Source organism: Pteropus alecto, unplaced genomic scaffold (assembly GCF_000325575.1).
Source record: "Pteropus alecto unplaced genomic scaffold, ASM32557v1 scaffold92, whole genome shotgun sequence".
Classification (NCBI taxonomy): domain Eukaryota; kingdom Metazoa; phylum Chordata; class Mammalia; order Chiroptera; family Pteropodidae; genus Pteropus; species Pteropus alecto.
The window spans coordinates 8,772,636-8,793,283 of NW_006432447.1; the positions used below are offsets into that span (position 1 = coordinate 8,772,636).

The 20,648-nt window shown below is 40.3% G+C and overlaps 1 protein-coding gene across 3 annotated transcripts in view; it reads left to right on the plus strand.

Moving 5' to 3' along the window:
- CPNE4 (copine 4) overlaps positions 1-20,648 on the plus strand; it is a 415,982-nt gene that overhangs the window by 389,457 nt on the left and 5,877 nt on the right. For all 3 annotated transcript variants that reach the window (XM_006907248.1, XM_006907247.1, XM_006907249.1), the window contains 5 exons: positions 901-1,034; positions 10,303-10,357; positions 13,352-13,403; positions 15,463-15,596; positions 18,606-18,842. In XM_006907248.1, the coding sequence (XP_006907310.1) occupies positions 901-1,034; positions 10,303-10,357; positions 13,352-13,403; positions 15,463-15,596; positions 18,606-18,842 (612 nt within the window). The remainder of the gene's footprint in view (positions 1-900; positions 1,035-10,302; positions 10,358-13,351; positions 13,404-15,462; positions 15,597-18,605; positions 18,843-20,648) is intronic.

The following is a 20,648-nucleotide window of genomic DNA, read 5'->3' on the forward strand; positions in this document are numbered from 1 at the left end:
ACAACTCCTTTCATTTTAATCCCTCTCTCCCCCTCCACGCCCCCAAGCTCAAGTTTTTTTTTTAGAGAGGTGTTTGCTGAGTTAACATTTATTTAAATGGCAATGATGTTAGAAATCAGAAGAAATGTTCCTTCTTGTTTTAGCACCCTTGAGGCTTAAATGTGTTGTTGTTGTGTTATTGTTAAGTGTTGGGTGAGTCAACTTTTATTTAGATGATGATGCTGTTGGGGGTCAGAAAATATTTAAGAAGTTCAAGAGTAATGACTACTTGGTGGCAAGACAGAGGTTTCCCTTCTCCACTTCCCACTCACAATGACCTAACATTCAGGCATCTTCTCTTCTCTGTTGTTGCCAGTAGTCCTTACATGAATGGGAACCAAAAGCTGAATGCCTTACACAGAGCTGCGTCTTGCAGAAAATTTATTATAACCATTTCAACACATCTCTCTGCAACTGGCCACTCATGAAAATATGGCAATGGCTTCCTTAGACAGATTGCATCTTTAACACAAAATTTGGTTTTAAAGGATCTTACCCACGACTCAGAGATGGAATTGCCCTGCCCAAAGCACATAGAAGCCTTTTCTTCATGAATTGTGATATTCTACCCTTGTTGCCTGGTGATGTGGATCACCTATATGTCAATCTCAAGTTCCGTTTTGGACAAGGAGAAGCGAGGGCATTGGGAGACAGGGGGATTAAAGACTACAGAAACGGCCTCGATCAAATTAATAACTAGTTTCGAAAGCTAAATAACTTCTCCTCTAACTTTTCTTATTGTCAGGAGATGTAATATGATGATTTTTTTCCATCTCAAGCCATGTCTCTCTCACACCTGATCACAATTTCTATGAGATGCATTCACTCCAAATCCACCCATTCTCCTATTTTCTCTTCCAGGTAGCTATAGATTTCACTGCCTCAAATGGGGACCCCAGGAACAGCTGTTCCCTGCACTACATCCACCCTTACCAACCCAACGAATACCTGAAGGCCTTGGTGGCTGTGGGGGAGATTTGCCAAGACTATGACAGGTACGAGACTTTGGGCAGGCTCAGAGCTTACCATCTCTCTGTGGGGTTCCAATGGTCCCTGGCTGATCCTTGGCAGAAGAATAGAAATTATGTCTAGAACTCATCATGCAGAGGCTCATGCCAGAACAGAATAAAACCTTGCCCCAGCCTCTCTTCACCTAGAGAAACCGAGTTTGTGCCACAGTCACAACAAAATCCTATCTCAGCTTTCTTCTCTTAATTGACTTTCAAGACCACTGGATAGCAGTTTTGTTTTCCGAAAGTTTTAGTATGTGCCTTGCTGCTCAAAATTTGGTCCACGGACTAACAGCATAGCATCACCTGAGAACTTAGAATTTTAAGCTCCACACCAGACCTACTAAATCAGAATCTGCATTTTAACAAGATTTCCAGGTAATTTGTTTGCACTTTAGAGTTTGAGAAGCACTGGTTTATTAGACATTATTGTGTCTAATATTCATATTAACCCTGATATAGTAGGTATTACTTAACAGAAAAGGAAAACCTTGCAAGAAGGTTAAGTAATCTGTGCACCGTCACACAGCTTGATGCAGGACTTGAATCCAGATCTGTCTTATTCCACAGCTTTAAGCTCATAATCACTACTTCACTAACCTCAAAAACTGGTGGTAATTTTAGCAGAGGGTATGTGTCTGTACATGTGTGTGTGCCCATGCAAATGTGTGTATGTGCCCATGCAAATGTGTGTGTATATATGTACATAGAAAACATGACTGTTTTCTGTTTTGAGATCAGATTAGTATTATATTTTTTAATTGATGAGCAATGTTGATCTTTCCCACTAAGAGAATTCCCCGTAAGGAGCGATTTATATAAATTATATTAAACTGAATTTATTCTGTCTTTTCAGTATTTTCAGATTGAGGTGAAGTTGTTCATGTGTTTGTTTAAGAAGGTATTTTGAGGTAGAACCAGTGTAAATATAAATATGGATAAATCCCAGTTGACTCCCTGGTGTGATTATAAAACAAGCCTAGTTAGTAATGAGCAGCAACTAATTGACTGACCTTTTAAACCAGGAAAATAAAGAAAGCAATCTATCCTCCAGTCTCGGGGAAATTTTAAAGGGATAACATGATTCCCGTTCTTTCTTATCTTATAATTGGTGATAACCATATTTTAAATGAAAGAAAGAAACAACTATTATCGTAGGAACCAAAGAGAAAGACGCAACCTAGAGACCAGAATGTGCAGAGAAACCAACAGGACAGTAAACGGGAAAGGTCCCATTAGAGTCCTTTCTGCTGGCAAGTCTGGATTCGGCATCGTTATCTCCAGTAACTCAGATGTGTATAAAGGCAGTTGGGGAATGAATGGTCAGGTAGAGTTAAATCAAAGAACTTTAAACACTCAGGATCTTGCTGACAATTCTTCTCCTATACGTGTAGAACAGAGAGCAATAGCATTTTACACTACCTTATTGAAGGGTTAACTTCTTATACTTAACCTTGAGGTATTGACTGTGAGGATAGCTTGAATTTCAGCTATGATTTTCTTAGGCTCAAATACAGAAAGGATTCCTAACAAGGTTTATATCATGTGGAGATTTCTACCAAAAAGAGAAAAGACTGACAAATTGCATCTCCACTATCAAAAGCTTCTCCAAATGTCTCCAAGACACCAAAACAGTAATTCTCACCCTTCTTTCACACACACACACACACACACACACACACACACACACACACACACACACACAATCTAGTATAATAATGTGTTCATAAAAGACAAGAAGGGAGGAGGAATCTTCAGGAATCTTAATGTTTAAATTTTTGAAATGCTTTATAAAAGAAATAAAGTAGATAAAAGCACTTAATGCCTGTGTCGTACAATAGATGCTTAATAATAAAGTCAACTCCGACTCTGCAGGAGAGAAGGACATGTAATAATGAATTCCAAAGAGAAGATTGGTGAATTGTCAAGAATTAAGATGCTGATGCCCAGTGCCCTCCCGTGGCCTATGGCAGACTTCCTGGCTGATCTAGAATAAGCTGCTAAACCTCTCTGTTTTCCACTTACCTCACATGCCAGATGTGGAGGCTATAATTGGAGTGACATGTACATCTTTTAGAGCTGTTATTCCTCTATAATGTGAGCCAGACAAAGTCTGGGGAGTGTTTTGTATTCCCTAAAAAATGCGAATTCAGTACAGGAATAAGATGTGACACATTGGGGGATACGTGAAAAATCATGGTAAATGATTCTTTTTAAACTTTTAATAGGATAATACTAAAGTTATCAGCCCCAACTAGCCAAGAAAATCAGAATTCTTCAGCTTAGTGGGCTATATATATATAAACTCAGTATTAAAATGGACAAATGCCTAAGGACAAAAATGGGAGGGGGGTTGAAAAGCCTGGGTACTCTTTTAAAAGACTCCCTAGAAGAAGGTGTAAAGCAAGCTGCTCACTTAAAAACTGACACGGTGCTGCAGTTTCTCCTTCGTATGGGTGGATAGACAATAGACAGGAAGAGTCAGGAAATTTCAAGTTGGGGCTTTGAAATTAATTTATTCCCGCATCAAAGTCAGTGAGTTTGATGCTCAAAAAGCAACATTTGAATAAAAACTGACAGAAGGCATCATTCTCCCTCCTGCAGCGACACAGAGGTTTTGAATCCCCATGAGTTTTAGAAATTCCTCCCAGCCTCTGACAGCCAAGGAGTTTCTTTCTGCCTTGTACAGTTATTGCTAACAGGTCGTTAGGAGGTGATCCGTGAAGTAGAACAGCTTGAGAGATGCATAAAGCTCTTCTCAGAGCAGCCTTGAGCGGAGGCTCCCTCCAGATATCTGGTTCTCAAGCCCAGAAGGCAGTCCTGCCAGCCTGTTCTGTCTCTGCACCTATGGAAGACACCATCATTCTCTCCCCACTTTGACTCCCCGAGTTCGCATGCATATACACACACATACCCACACACACACACACCCACACACATACACACACACATGCACAAGCTCATATATCTCAGTTGGTTGTAACGAGCACTTGCCCAGCTCCTGTAAACATCCTGGTCTCCTCAGGCTGCTCAAGTCCAAGGTGATATCTATCCCTCGGGCCCACAGAGATGTGCCTCTGACCAGCTGCCATGTCCCCTAATAAAGCTGGTCTATCTGCTATTAAGAGAATATAGTCACTGTATACATTGCTTAGAAGTACAGACTGCCATTTTATAGACGTAGCTGACACAGAATGAGACAGGGGTGTCAGAAATCCAGGCAGGAGGCTGCCTCCACGGTGTGCTTGGAGGCAAGATTAGAACTGAAACCCAATCTGACAGGTAGTTTTGAGTGCAGAGGACTGGGTTAGAAATCAGAAGGCAGGTTCATACCATGGTGACGCCTTTTCCACCCTACCAACACCAGTCGGTGCTTCTCAGTCTTGGCTGTACATTAGGGAAGTTTTAAAATGTACTGATGCCCAGACCCCACTCCAGAGACTCCGATTCAATTAGACTGGTGTGTGTCTTGGGAATCAGGACTTTTTTTTAAATTAAGTTTATTGGGGTAACATTGGTTAATACAATTGTATAATTTTCAGGTGTACGTTATCATTTGACCGCTGTATATTCTATTGTGTGTTTACCACCCAAAGTCCAGTTTCCTTCAGCTACCATATATTTGATCCCCTTACCCACTTCACCCCCCCAAACCCTAATTTTGACTCCCTTTACCCCACGTATCCACTAGTCTATTGTCCATTTCCATGAGTCTCTATACATTTGTCCTGTTTGTTTGTTGCTTTTGAGTTTATATCTCACATATAAGTGATATCACGTGGTTTTCATTTTTTTCTATCTGACTTATTTTGCTTAGCATGATTATCTCAAGGTCCACACACATGATCACAAATGGCAGTATTTCATCTCTTCTAAAGCTAGGTAATATGCCATTGTATATATGTACCACAGCTTCTATAACCAATCATCAGTTGTAGGACATTTCAGTTGCTTCCATGTCCTGGCCACTGTGCATAATGCTGCTATGAATATCAGTGTGCATATATCTTTTCAGATATGGGTTTTCAAGTCTTTAGAGTAAATATCTCCCAGAGGGACTGCTGGGTCATATGTTAGATCAATTCTTAGTTTTTTGAGGAACCTCCATACTGTTTTCCATAGTGGCTGTACCAATTTGCAGTCTCACCAGCAGTGTATAAGGGTTCCTTTTTCTCCGCATCCTCTCCAACTTTTGTTATTACTTGTCTTGTTGATTATAGCTATTCTAACAGGTGTGAGATGGTATCTCATTGTGGTTTTGGGGAATCAGGATTTTTAATCCTAATGAGCATCCAGAGTTGAGACCCAGAGTTCATTCAGGACAGATGGGTCGGATGGAATGGCTAAAAACCTAGGTAGCACCTAGTAGGTGCCAGGCACCTCATGTCCTGCATAAAGACAGAAAGAAATTAATAAAGCACAGTTTTCTCTCCAGTGGTTCACAGTCTCATGAGAGAGAAAGTCACATAAATAAATTACAGCCTAGCACAGGCCAGGGAAGCTTTGTCCTATGTGAGGATAGGGACTGCACGAGGAAGGCAGGATTAACTAACTCCTTTATGGGAAAAGAGGTGACACTCAAAGTGGGCCACCTGGGGATGGTGAATTCTTCTAATTCTGTCATTTGTTGGTTTTAGAACATGGATGGACTTATCCTTGTTATTCCAAGTCTTAGACTAGACCAGCCTCCTAGGAAGGGCTGAGTCAACAGGAGTGTTAGATGGAGCATGGGGTCCTGACAACAGGTGGATCTGGATTTAGACCCCAACTCTGTTAACTCAGATCTCCTCAGGTTTACATTCCCTGGGTCTTGGCTTCCTTGATTGCAAATTTAAGATTTATCTAACTTCCCTTGCAGAGCAGTTGTGAGAATTAGATGTAAAATGACTAGCTAGCACTGTTGTAAATACCTGATAAATGATCATGATAAATGATAGTTTATTATCTTTAATATTCTTTATTTATTTTTTTAAAAATAAACTGCTCACAACATAATAATTATTGTGTCAGATATAAAGGTCATTTTGGATCAATGTCCTTTAAAAAATCTTTTGGTTCATATACCCCTCAAAAGAATTTTATAAAAATGCATAAATTTCACACATTTTTACATTAAAATCTAATGTTTCCCGTCATAAGTTTAAATAGTGACAAAGAATGAACATTCTAGTGTATTGTAAATTTGAACATCTAAAAATAAAACTCTTACATAAATTTTGTGAATGCATCCAGGAGAATCTAAATGCCATAGCTATTTGATACCCACCATTATCTATTTAAAAAAATGCATGAATAAGTGTTTCAAATTGAGTTGAGAATTTTGTTTTTTCTTTTTCATAGACTGATACTTTCATTTCATTCTCCCACAGAATTTCATTTTAATATATCTTTAAAGTTTTTATTTGAAATTCTTTTACTGATCACTGTATTATACATTTCTATAATAAAAATATGAACATAAATTTTAAAATTTCTAATTCTAAAACTTTCTGTGATGAAAAGATTTAAAGTATTTCTAAAATACCTTCTAATTGAGTTTTAATTACAATCATTATTAGGGCACAAATGATCAAAAGAACATAAATACATTGGAAATTCCAATACTTAATTATTGACTATGAAACAGATAGTAGGTTTTTTTCCCAAGTAGTCTATATATCTGTAGACAAGTGCTACCTATTACTGAAATGGAAGAGTATACCATTATTTAATATTTTATTTTTATCAATATAAATATTAAGAAGATGTTCTTATAAATAAGTATGTAGTAATGGAAAGGGTTTGACTAGCAGTATTATTTAGTTCTTTCAGTTCTAAGACATATAACAAAAATCATATAATTGTGCTAGAGTAATTGAGGGGATCACTTTAAATTGTATAAATATCTAACCATTATACCATATACCCAAAACTAATATAAAATTTTTTAAATACAATAGAAAGCTAAAAAGAATTTTAATCATGTAATAGTCTGTTATCAAAATATATTTTTATTCATCTACCAGCTAAGAAAATTTGGCCACTACCTGACTTGCAACAGTTTATGTCCTAATGAATCATTCACATTTAGAATTATTCCTTTTTTTTTTTTTTTGCTGCAAAGTTTTTACACCCTGGAGCAAAGCACCACCATAGTTAAGATTCAGAATGGGGAAAGGAGAAAGGTACTTGTGAAAGGGAAGGTATGAGTGGATAATAGGTCTTTCCATCACAGGTCTTCCCAGAAGATCAATTTCCGCAAAGAATACATAGGAAAGTAAAGAAACTGAACACTGTTTTCCTTCAAAAAAAAAAAAAAATCCATTCTTTTATATCCATGGAAGGGCTTTGTGTTTCTGCATTTCCCTATGTGCTGATTTTAAGACCACTGCTTTAGAGAATAATCTTTATTAAAAGGTTAGGTGTTCTGAAATGCCATTTTGCTTGTGAATGCAGTAATTTGTCTTTACTTTTATTAATCTCTTGTTTTATGGCAAAGCCTTCCTTAACAGGAAGTGTGAAAATGGGGGATGAAAATGAATCTTCTATCTGGAGCTGATTTGACTGTGGTCATCCCCTAAGAAGTTCAGGACAGTATGCTCATTAGCATTGAAGACCATAGGCTCTTTTATTACATCTTATACTATTTTATTCCAATAGTAAGAAATATTGTCTTTACCAATATAGCGATATGCCCCTGAATTTTCCACATTGGCAGGTTCCACCGTTTATTTCCTAATAGTCGCTAAATGGCCCCTTTACTCAGTGTCGAGTAGATCCAATCTCAAGATCTTTGACATGTTGGCCTATTGATGCTTGCTTGTGTGCTCAGCTTGCCTTCTCTTGCTTCTTACATAAGACACCTCTATACCTAGTTTTATTTTTAATCAGGAAGGGCGATGTTTCAATCCATTGTGCTTAGGCTTGAAGTTTTTCCTTAGTATGTTTATTAGCTAGATTTTGTGGTGGCTAACTTCTGAGAATTGTTGTCCTCCCTGCTCATTAATTATATTTCTCTTGTGAGTGAGGCATTTTTCTACCTCCTTACTCTTCATATTCAATTGCATAACACTGCATCATGCTCAGCAAAGTTCGAATTCCCAAGGGTGGCTTAGAAAGTATAAGAGGATATCATTAAGGCAAGAAAACTGGTTTGATAATTAGAAATGGATGGGATATTAACTCTCACCCCTCCTAAACTCATAAAAGAATAAAATAGAGGGTGTAGCGCCTCCTAGGTTTCTCTGCTTTGATTTCTGAGCTAGCTGTCTCTGATTTGGAAGAACCAGGATCCACCCTTCACCCAGAAAAGCTTTCTTCCAGACTTAACTAGAAAGTACCTCTGAAATCCCCCCTGTAGATTCCTCCCCATGTCTGCTCATCCTCGTGGCTATGGAGGAATTGCTGAGGCAAAGTATTTCAATATTTCCAAGGACCAGAAATATTTTTTCTCAAAGCAATGGCTAATCCTCTACAAGCTGTTGTGATTTTCTATTTATCAGCATTAATACCTTTACTAATACATGCTAGACGCAATGTACCACAAAGCCCACATCTATACAATAGTGAAGAAAAGGAGAAGCTGGTGAGTTTCTGGAGAATTTAGACTTTGATCTCAAAAAATTCTGGCTTCCTTGTATCTCCCAACCCCTACTGGAAATGTGGTCACATTGGCTATGTTTTGGTGAAGTTTTATCAAAGCCATTATTGGCTTTGACCTTTAAATCTGTTCAGTTGTGATGAGTGAGATTCTGGCTTTGCTACTTCGACCCTCAGACAGCCTGGAAGCGGGTGTCCCTTTTGCTTACAGAGATGCTCAGGGACGGTGAGCCTTAATCTGAATTTTCTTTTCTCCTTGACTAACTCTGCAAAGAACTGAGAAATGCAGACATTGTTCCAAGAACAAATCTCAGTTGCATTTTTAATGAGAGAGAAAGTAAAAGGTAGCTGGCATGAGAAGCACATGCCCTCTGACAAGAGCGATATTCCAGAGCCCCATTGCACCCATCCCCCGACAGCATAAAATCTGCTCAAAGAGAGAGTCTTATTTGTTGTCTGCTCAGGGGGCCCTGTTCCTGGAGGTGCCAGAAAGAAATCGCATTTCATGCTGTATAATAGAAAAGGCACAGACTTCGGAATCACACAGTCCTCCCTGGGAAATACCTAAGGCTTTCTGAGACTCTTTCTTAGCCTTTCTGAAACTCAGTTTATTCATCTGTAAAATGGGAATCATAAGTAGATGGACCTTCAGAGGCTGAGAATTAAATAGATATGTTCATCACCTTGCACAATGCCTGGCACATTGTATGTACCAATAAATGTTAATTCTTTTCCTTCCCATCTTCTTATCTATAATACAGTAAAGTTAGGGTTAAGATACAACATACATGAATGAATAAATTAAGAGAGAAATTTCAATATGCATAAGAGAAACCAAGCCAAAGGACATATATGTGACTCTCATAAGTTTTCACAAGAATTTTTTCTTCTTCATATAGCCACCTCCTAATGATTCAATTCACAGTTGTCTAGTAATTAAATATTTATTAAGCACACACTCTATGGCAGGTATCATCCCGAGGGTAGTGACAAGAGGTAGTTTGGGGCATGAAGGCAGTGAATATATAAAGATATTAATATTAAAACAACATCCCTTTGAATTCAGGAGACAAGAAAAAACATGTAAGAAATTTACTGCTGCTTGTATGAAATAAAGTAGTGGATACAGTGAGTCCTGTAGATGGAACCAAGCTCTGTCAGTTAGCCAGGCTTCCATTGTTTTTTAATTTCCCCTTGGATTCAAACTTATCTGGATTTGAACCCTGGCTCTAACTAGCAGCATGAGCTTGGACAAGTCACTTTACCTCTCAAGGCATTTCCCCACTAGTAAAATAGGAATAATAATCTCTCTCAATAGGATTTTAAAAGACAATGTATACAAAAGATCCTAACACAGTCAACCATAGGAGTTACCTAATTTATGGTCACTTTTCAAAAGAAACAAAATACCAGGGTAGAGGAGGTGAGGAAGTCTTAGGCCATTTTATTCCTTGATATCAAATCTAGCAAAGAGTTAAAGAAGAAAGTTATAGACTAATGACTATAATGAACTCTGGGGATTATTTCTTGATTTTAATTACCTATGCTACTGCTATCCCCTATTATCATAGATAATTAAGAAGCATGAGCTGGCATACCTAGAGAGGTAATATAGGTTCATGGTTTTCTTCCTCATTAAATGATAACTGAAACAACTTCTTTTTTTTTATTTCAGTGACAAAATGTTCCCAGCCTTTGGGTTCGGTGCCAGGATACCCCCAGAATACACGGTGAGTGAGAAGAGACGCTTTGCTGTCGCCAAAAGATAACTTGGGTTTCCGCCACAGGAGTCTCACTCTTTGGGAACTTGATATAATTACAAAGCGTGGTCCAAAGACTCAGAAATCATCTTCAGAACCAGCGAGATTAGGTCCTCAGAGCCTGTCTTTTGACGAAACCCAATCTTCTGGTATTCTGGATGGGTCTTCTCAGAGGTCTAAATGAAGGGTTTCTTTGTTTAGCTTTTTATATAGTATGGTCAGAGGCTGAGAAAACACTCAAAAAGTTGATCTCCAGTGGCCCAGTAGCTATCTCTTCAGCTGTCCCCTAGAGAAAGATCCTATTGACAATACCAACTATGAAAGTCTATGACAATAAGGTCTACAGACTCCCTCATCCCCATTCTCTGAGCACCAGTCTTATGTGAGAGACACAGAGAAATCTCAAAGATAGAAACACTCTGGCTTAGAGAATTGAGAAGCTGAAAGCTTCCTATGAGGACATTGGAATCCTATTTGGTTTTGACACTGATTTCTCATGACACAAAGAAGGCCAAGATTGTGCAGAGAGATTGGCCCTGCAGTGGAGCCGAGGCACTCTACTGCAGTGTACCCGAAGCTCTTATGCGACACTCTCCACAGAGAACTCAGCTCTCCCACAGGCAAGGGCCTTGGAGAGGTAGCAGGGTCCCTGCCCCTGCCTCTGAGGTTCGAGCTAAGTGCAGGCAACACTGACCAATCATCAGCTTCTCTTTTACTGGCAGCACCTGGCAGGATGCAGATGCCCACATTTACTCCCCACCGGCTCTGTCGGATGAAGGGCCTTCCCCTTCTGTGTCCTTTTTGAAAGAGAGAATCCAGGTCTCTGTTACTGCTGGAGTGAGCAAGGGTTGGAGTGACATGTCTCCCTGACCTGTCCTCCCCGTTTACCTTGTATTCCACACCAGCCTCCCTGCTGAGCATGCCGACAGAATTCTAGAAACATTTGTTGGAAAGAGAGCACATGGGGAGGAAGCATATAGAACAGGAGTCGTCAACTTGTAGCCTGCAGACATTATTTAAGCCACAAATGTATTACAGTTGATACAATTTTTTTTTTTTAGATTTAGGTAATTTCATATAAAATGTCAGATTTCTGGCTTCTTCAGAAAAACTGAAAGGCCTGGCAACACTTAAACTAAGATTCCACATATGAGAATTAGCCAGAGCTGAGGATACCCTTTCAGATGGGCTATCAGTTCCAGAATGAGGGCAGGTGGACGCACACCTTCTTCAAAGAGCTGTTGAACCTCGAGACTGGCATGCCACCCCCAGTTTTATTTCCCAGAGATGCTTAAGCATCCCCCGCCACATCCCCACCAAGTATTCCGGTCTCAGCTGGGCCTAGCATGGCTGAGGACACCTTGTTCCAGGCCTTCCTTTCCTCATCCATGACATCTACCTGGTCTCCTTCTGACATAGCTTATTCTTCCTGCTGTTTTTCTGAAGTCCTCATGCTCCCCTGTCCTCTGGCTGTTCTTTGCCTATTAGCTAACTTCGTATTTCTGCTGTCCCACCAGGCTCCCCTCACATCTCCTCACTCTGCTCCCCCAAAGCTACTCAAATACTCCTTTTCCATGCCTAATTTCCCCTCTGACCCAGACAGGCCCTGATGATCTCAGCAGATCAGGTGCCCCTGGTGAATTTATGAGGTCACCTCAATTTACTTCTTTAGGATAAAATCTCAGCATTTGCCTTGAAACTGAGCCATAAGCACCTCTATCTTAGTTTGCACTCTCCTGGAGATAGACCTCGAGACAAGGATTTGGACACAAGTAGTTTATTGGCGAGGTGGAGGAAACCTCAGTAGAGAGTGGGGAAATGAGAGGAAGTCATCACAGGGTACCCTAACCAGCCAGTGGGCAGCAGAACTTAATCCTGCTGGGGAAACAATGTGGAGCACACAAGAGACCCCAAGGGATAAGGAGGCTGGGTTATTGGTTTACCATCTACTGTCAGCCACTGAGAAAGGGCTGCTCCCAAGGAACATCAATTCCCCACCACTTTTAGCCTGTCACTTGGGCAGACAAAGCAGGCTCCAGAGCCCACGCACCCACCCCTAGCCCCCAAAAATGTCAGGTAAATGAAGCAGATAAGATGTTGGGAATCAGCTGACTTGCCTGGAAGTGCTAAGGGTAAGGGAATATGAGCTAGGTGTGAACTGACATCAGCTCTGACCTCCCACTAAGGGAGGACTTTTAACACAATGACCTATTTTCTAGCCCCCAGGAGAGTCAGAGCTTGGAAAGAAGCTTTGAAATGGAAGTCTCTTTAAAATCTTAAATGATGTCCAGATCACTCATGTCCAGATGCCAAGACATCCCTCTTGGTTTATCGGATTTTAGAAAGAAGTGTGTTATTAGGCCTTATGATAGGTCCTGCCAGGTAGAGATATTTATTTTGGAAGGTTACAAGATAGATTACTTTATGACTTTTCCAAAAGTAGAGTAGAGTCTATTTCACTTGTTTGTATGTGGAAATCCTGCTGTCCTATGCTTCTGCATATTGTTAGAAGGAGCCTTAAATGTCAGCAGCTTAGCTGAAGCCAATATAACCATCACCATATTGAGCAGACATGGTGATGAGTTATCTTTTTTTTTTTTATCACTGGATTCAAATAGAGCTCACCCAAATCTAGGTCTTCAGTCTATGGCCAGTTCTTTCTGCAAGTTATTTGGAGTCACAGTTTTCTGAACTCTCTCCTTGGATTTTTTTAAAATATGAGTTATTCTCCCCTCCTGCCAGCATTTATCTGATTTTAGAAATATTTCCTGTCACCTCAACTCCACAGGGAACTTAGAATCCATCTCAGATTGATCGTGTGAAGGCTTAAAATGGTCCCTGCTGCTTAGCACCTAACAAATGTAATGGGCATTTGTTTGCAAACTTCTAAACTCCAGTGCCTCCTTATTGGATTAGAGTTGTAATTCTCCTTTCTTCCTTTTTTAAATTCTAATTGGTGTCTAGGTCTCTCATGACTTTGCAATCAACTTTAATGAAGACAACCCAGAATGTGCAGGTAAATCACAATGTAAAAGAAATAATGACGGCAGAAAAATAAGACCTGGAAAGACAGAATGCAAAAGAGGCCTTGAGCTTACAGCAAGAATGCTGATCTCAATTCTGATTCCTCTTGCCAAAAAACATTGGGGGGAGGTTCACCTAATGGTCAGTGATGATACCCCTCTTTCTGCTTTCCAAGGTTTCATCAAGTGTATATTTTTTTTACAACTTCCTCTCTATGAAGATATAAGTGACAGGTTGAGGGAGAGGACATGGAAATCATTTGATGCTTCAAGCATATTGGCAAAAGATATAGCCGCAGTAACTTCAAAGAAGTAGCTTCATGGTTTTGTGCCAGAAAAAAAGTTTTCTCAAAGACTTTGGCTCATGTTCCATTATTTCCAGCTAGAAGTTCCCAAACACAATTCCACAAAATCATGATGATGAAATTAGGATAAATTTTATCCTAGAATTATTTTTCCCGCTTTCTAAGTAACTGATAGAGACAATTATACCTGTTGCTATGAAGATTGTAAGACATATTTATAATAGGGTAGTTAGAAATGTTCATCTCTCTCTTCTCCTTCTTTTCAAGGAAAAGGGGGGGCTGAACCAGGGTTAATTCAAATCCAGTGGGGTGTGTAAAGCATTCAGCGGTTTATTTCACCAATTTAACACTTAATGTCCAAGAACATGACACCAATATCATTGAGTCTGTGCATAATAACCTCTGAGACCCAATCTCCATTCTGCCATTATTCTCTCTCCTGATCCCTCACCTCAAGTTTACTAAAGTTTAGACTTTATTCACCCCCAACTGTCCCATTCTTAAACTATAAGAATGTTTTTTCACCAAAGCAAAATGAAATACATACTCAATGTTCATCTGCTTCATAGTCTTCGAATTTATTTGCCTGATACTTTTGACAGAGAAATCCAACTTGCTTATCTTAGGCAAACACTCAAGAGCCAAACAAGATATAGATCTTCTGTCCACTATCACTTAACTTCAGAACCAAGCTGCATAGTGATTTGACATCTATCTTTAGAATGACGGGCTTTGGGGCAGGGCAGAGAGGATTCATTTTCAGTGGGGTTGTAAGCCTGTGTGTACAAGCAGAACAGACAGATCTTGCTTATCCAGAATACCCAAGAGCTGGTTTGCAGTGCATGGTGGGTGTGGAGAACCATCTCCAGGGGGTGGCTTGTTTGGATTCCTCCGGCTAAAAACAGGACCAGTGGACTGTTTCAGCTTAGAAAGGCATAGGAGGGTGAACTGAAATAGAAGACAGAGGTAACACAGGCACAGACACCAAGAAGAGCCATTTGAATAAAAATCATGCGTGATGGGATTCTCATTGTGAGATCATGATTATAATATCAAATGTGCAATCAGGACTCATAAAAGAAGCTACACAGTCAGGGCTGCCTTTTTTAGCAGAGTCCCACCCTTTATTATTTCCTCAGCCTCAGGCTGGGAGCCCCACTTTAAATGAGGGGTTGACCATGATGGTGAATGTCATTCCTCTATACTACAATCCCCAGTGGATGGTTATGCCATTTTACTCATCTATCACACATTTGGTGAGCAGCTACCATGTCCCCAAACTCCCTCAAGGTCTTTGAGGGAGTAAATCATGATTCCTGCTCACAAGGACAGTCACATACACATAACTTCATAGGTAACCCAAGTGGTGTACACTACAGTAGAGTCAACAAAATGGTGTGAAAATGAGAGAAGCGTTAAAGCTGACTTACCTCTCAGGTTTTTCACCTGTAAATGGGTATATCATCTATTTCATTATGCTATGAGGATCTAATGAAATCTTGTGTGTGAAGTGGGATATTGAAGAAAAGTTTGTGAAAAAGATCACTATTGATTTGAGCCATCAAAGAGCATGATTTTAGTGGGGGTAGAGGCAACAACACCAGCGATGCGGTATTTTTTTTTTCTTACGAGCATAAATGTGACATCGATGAGAACTCTTTGGGGAGAATTTAATGCTTTATTTGTGTATGTGTTTGATTACAAATGCATTTGATGGGGCTTTTGCTCTTTGGCAATCTCACCTTAGGAATTCAAGGAGTTGTGGAAGCCTATCAGAGCTGCCTTCCTAAGCTCCAGCTCTATGGTCCCACCAACATTGCCCCCATCATTCAGAAGGTTGCCAAGTCAGCGTCAGAGGAGACTAACACCAAGGAGGCATCGGTAAGGAGCGAAGCGGTTCACCTACTAATGGCCGTTTTCCCTGCCTCAACTAGATGTTGTCCATAGCACCCATTCCACTCCGACAATAAATTCCAGCATTTCTACCTGAGTGAGTTTGGACAAGTGCTTTAATCACCCCCTATGCTCAGTCTCCTCATCTGTAAAATTGGGATAATCATACCCATCCCTGTAGGGTTACTGTGGGGCTTATAGATGACACATCTCAAATGTCTGCAACATGACCTGAATAGAGGAGACACTCAACAATGGAAGTTACTATATTCGCTCGGGTATACATCATGCCCACATTATGTTTCTGGGAAGAAAAAAAAAAACTGTCCAAAAATAAACTTGCTTTCCAATGTACCCATACTACAGATGGAGGTAATGCAAAACAGAAGTAAAAAATGGGTGATTCTCCTCCCTAGTGATCAAGTGCAGCAACACAAAACATCACAGCAAAGGTTTGTTTTATATCCTAGTCATGGTTTTAAGAAAAATGCACAGCAAGGCTACAAGGACAGACAAAATTTTTCCCTACCATTTTAAAGTTAAATATATTACCATAATAACTTTTCTTTTATCACTTTTAATGGTGTTGATAAATTTTTTTAAGCTTTATGACTTTTTTCAGATTTAGTAAGATATTACTGATGTCTAAAATTTTCTCTGATTTTTTCTGCGCTTCCAAGAGATTGCATTTGCATAAGGAAAATAATAAACTACTCCCTCATCTTCTTATATCAGCTCATCTAAGCTACTTGCGCTGTGCCCATGTTCTCAGCCTTCCCTCATGTTAGAATGGATGGAGAACCATGCTCGTATCTAATGCCAGCCTCTTCTCTCATGTGCTGAAGCGCATCCCCTCTCAGTTATCCAAGGACATTGACCCAGCAGCTATATTCCTTCTTTCTCCATATCTATTTTCTCCCTTTCTACTGATGACTTATTTCCATTAGCATATAAAACAGTCTATAATATCTCCTGTTTAACTTAAAATCTCTCCCTTGACACCACGTTACCCTTTAACTTTAGTGCCTTACATTACTTCCCTTTAGAGCAAAATTCAATGAAAGAGTTGCCTGTATTCACTGTCTCAGTCTCTCCTCTCATTGGTTTCTCCATTCATACCAGACTTTATTCCCCAACATTCCTCTAAAATTATACTTCTCAAAGTCAACAGTATCTTCATCTTGTTAAACCTACAGAGGACTTGGAGCAAATTTGAATCCTCACAGATACAAGATTTGGAAATAAGAGTTGGACAGGATCAGTATTTCATTTTATTTTTTAACCATTTTTATCATTAGAATTTCAAATTCTAATTCTTCAAATGATACCTTGCTCAGAAAATCAACATATAAAATAAATTTTAAGAAAACAGGCTGTTCTTGCTAAATCTGGCCTAAGAGATGGGTCTAAATTTGTCTGTTCTCCGTTATACCTTTATCTCCAAAAGCACCCAAGGTATGCCCAGGGTGCCCTGGAGCCGAGATTGAAAATGAAAATCATCTTGGCCCCTCTGAGGTACCAGGACCAATAAGAGTAAAAAGAGAACAGGCTGCCACAGGTCTGGATTCAGGCCTGATATAAGTAAGCATGAGTTTTTGGCCATCATTCACTCCCCCAAGAACAGGTAGTTTGCTCTGTAAGGACAGATCAGGAATTGGTAAAGGAAGTATCTAATCCACATACCTCAAATTAGTGACCCCAGTAGGCCAGGAACAGTGATGCTTTTCCCCAGAAGTGTCTCTTGTTCTTCGAACAATGTGTGGTCCCCTTATTATCGCTGATTGCTAAGGGTCTTAAGCTTGAACATATTATGCAAGTTGGGCCAGGGAGCCTGTGGCTGTAGGATTTTCTCCTTGATTTTATGGAACTCTTCTAGAATGAAAAAAAAAAAAAAGTCTAAATAGGACATCAAGTACATTCATCTAAATAGGACATCAAGTACATTCAGAGACTATAATATTTCATCCATGAGCATTTTTCTAGACTGGCTTTGGAAGCACCTGTAAGTACTAGCTTTATTGGAAATTTCCATCAGGGTTCCGATCCAGTAGTCTGCAGCCTATTACCTCTGGCTGAGTTAAACCCAGATCAGATTCTAGAATCCTGACAATCTCTTCAGATCAGGGATTCCTAATCTTTTTCATTAGCAGCTGGCAAAGCCCATGGACCTCTTCTCAGAAGTGTTATTAAATGTACAAAATAATTTGATTTTAATATGTGCTCTATATAAAAATTAATAGAACATTTTACATTCCTTTTTTTTGTACTATGTCTTCAAAATCCAGTGTGTACTTTATACTTACATCATCTTAATTTGGATGTTAAATTGTCATCACAAATACTTGATCTTTATTTAGACTTTATTAATTAATAGTTGAGAAAATAGATTTGCATATTTGAGTTGTTCCAAACCTACTTAAAAGGCTTCCAATAACTGAATCAGGTATCCATTTTTAAAATTAAATTTAAATTTATTTAAATGAAATGAAATTAAAAATTCAATTCCTCCATTGCTCTGGGCACATTTCAAGGGCTCAGCCGTTACATGGAGCTAGCTGCTATTGTATTGGGCGGTCCAGCTTTAGACTCTTAAAAATCTCTAAGCTGAAGAGGACCATACAAATGATTTAGTCCTACCCCTCATGCGAGAGATGAAGCTGAGGCCCAGAAGACTCAGGGATTTTCCCAGGATCTCAGAGAATGAGGTTTTGAAGCCAGACCTCTCGACTCTTCTCTCTGCTACTCTAACACACCGTGCTTGGTAACTGTCCCTAAGGTGATTATTAATATTAACCTGCAATGGCTGTGCCTGCTGTGAAGCCCCATTTATCATTACCTTAAGTCTTTAGAGCTGTCTACATAGGTACTTAAAAAAAGTGTGTTGTCACTATTGCTGTAGTCGGTGTGCACCGAAACCACCCCGGCACATAACTGGTGGTGTTCTTGTGTCCCCCACTTCTCCGTCCCCATCGTCGCCTGGCACCTGGTTGATGGCAGCAATACTTCATCCTGCTGATCCTGACCGATGGTGTCATCACAGACATGGCTGACACCCGGGAGGCCATCGTCCACGCCTCTCACCTCCCCATGTCGGTCATCATCGTGGGCGTGGGCAATGCCGACTTCAGCGACATGCAGATGCTGGATGGTGACGACGGGATCCTGAGGTCGCCCAAGGGAGAGCCAGTCCTTCGAGACATCGTTCAGTTCGTGCCCTTCAGAAACTTCAAACATGTACGCATATCTCTGGGGGGCTTCCCATGGGAGAGAGCAGAACCAAAAGAAGCTCTCTCGCGACACATCTCCACCAGTTTGTAGTAAAGCAATGCCAACTGTCCCTGCCTAGGCCAGGCCATCTCCCACACAGGATATGTAGAACTTTACTCTTTAAAGATAAAAGTGTAACTCTGAATTAGAGATGAGAAGTGATGCCAACTATTTTAGCCAACATTTCACGGGCACTTGCCTCCATCCATATATAGTTTAGGGTTCCTGGTTCCCTCAGGGCTGCCATGTACAGGTAGACAGGGCTGCCCCAGGGAACCTGGCCAATGAAGCAAGGAGAAGTTGAAATTCAGATCCTCGGTTCTGCTTGACAAGCCATGTGCCCTGACAGAGGCCTGTGTTTGCCTTGGCAAAGTATATTTTTAAACATATATCCTCTATAAATATATAGTAAGCAGCATCAAAGATTTATTTAACTCATTAAGGAGGGAACCAGTAAGATGACAAAGCTAGTTCAAAGGAGGATATAAAACAGTTGGTTATGGTTAGTGGGGAAAATGCTGAAGTAAGTTTGCTAGGGCAGATTCAAATTTGGTTAATGACCAAAAGGTTTAAAAATATAGGCTTTTGATGACCTTCTCTGCTAGACAGAAATCTCAGTTTTCTATAGGTTAATATCTAGCTTTACAGCCTTGGGCTCTAATCAATAATAAATACTAAGTTCAGCAGTGTCACATTTCCTCGATGACCCTAAAGCAGGAGATTTAGTGTGGCATCAAAAAGTACTCAGTAACAAGTGGTTGGGTTTTTTTGTTTTGTTTTGTTTTTTGCATTTCCAAATTTTGGATAATTATTAACTCCACGAAGAAAGGGGTGCCTTTACAGTTTTGATAGAAATCCTGCTCTTATGGGGTTGCAGTTGCCCAGAGGAACACCTTCTCTGATTCATACAAAGGCTTTCTCGGGGCTGGTGGTGGCCCTGAAGAAGCCTTCAGAGCCTCCTCCAGAGGTGGCTGGGAGTCCTCTCAGGTAACGTGGGTTGTCACAGACAGCACTCTGTGATCTTTTGTTCTGTGCATGCTTGTGAAATTTGCTCAAGAGGAGAGCATCTCCCGGTCCCTGCTACCCACTCCAGCCTCGCCCTCTGCACAGCTAGTAGTGCCAGCAATACCACTCCCAGTGGCTGGTAAGTGAACTTGAGCTGCCCCCACACAAGTTAATCGCCAGAATCCTCAGTGCCTGAAGCCACTCTGCAGTCCCCTTGGAAATCCTCTCCTTTCCATGTTGCAGTGACTCCTCTGTCACCTGGACTGTTGGTTAATGTAGCAAAGTCTGTGTCCCCACATCTCCAGGATCCCTGCTGGAAACATCTTCTTCAGCTTCCACTACAGCCCCTCGGTCTTTAGGCCCGAAGTCAGTTTTTCAGGGTCTCAGAGAGGAAGGGACATGCGCTATGCATCCACTCCAAGCTCTCTCTCCTGATGCTTTTTTGGAAAAGCCTTTCTCCTCTGGCCAAAAACCCTCATTCAGATGAATTCCTGATGTTGTCCTGGCCAGTTTATTAGATATGTCCAGGCACATCTGAATCCCAGTTTGGGCCCATGCAGGGACCCCAGCTACACTGAGTCAGTGTAAGTATAGGGGCTGGAAGGATGGATGAGATTGTTTATACAGATAGATAAGCCCCAGGGCCTGCATCAGAGCCTTTGACCTGTGCTTTTCCTGAATTGCCATTTGTTCTGCTGCCTACTTGGGACAGGCTTTAAAGCCAGTATTCAGATAAATCCTGAGCCCTAGATCTCATGACCGTGTAGG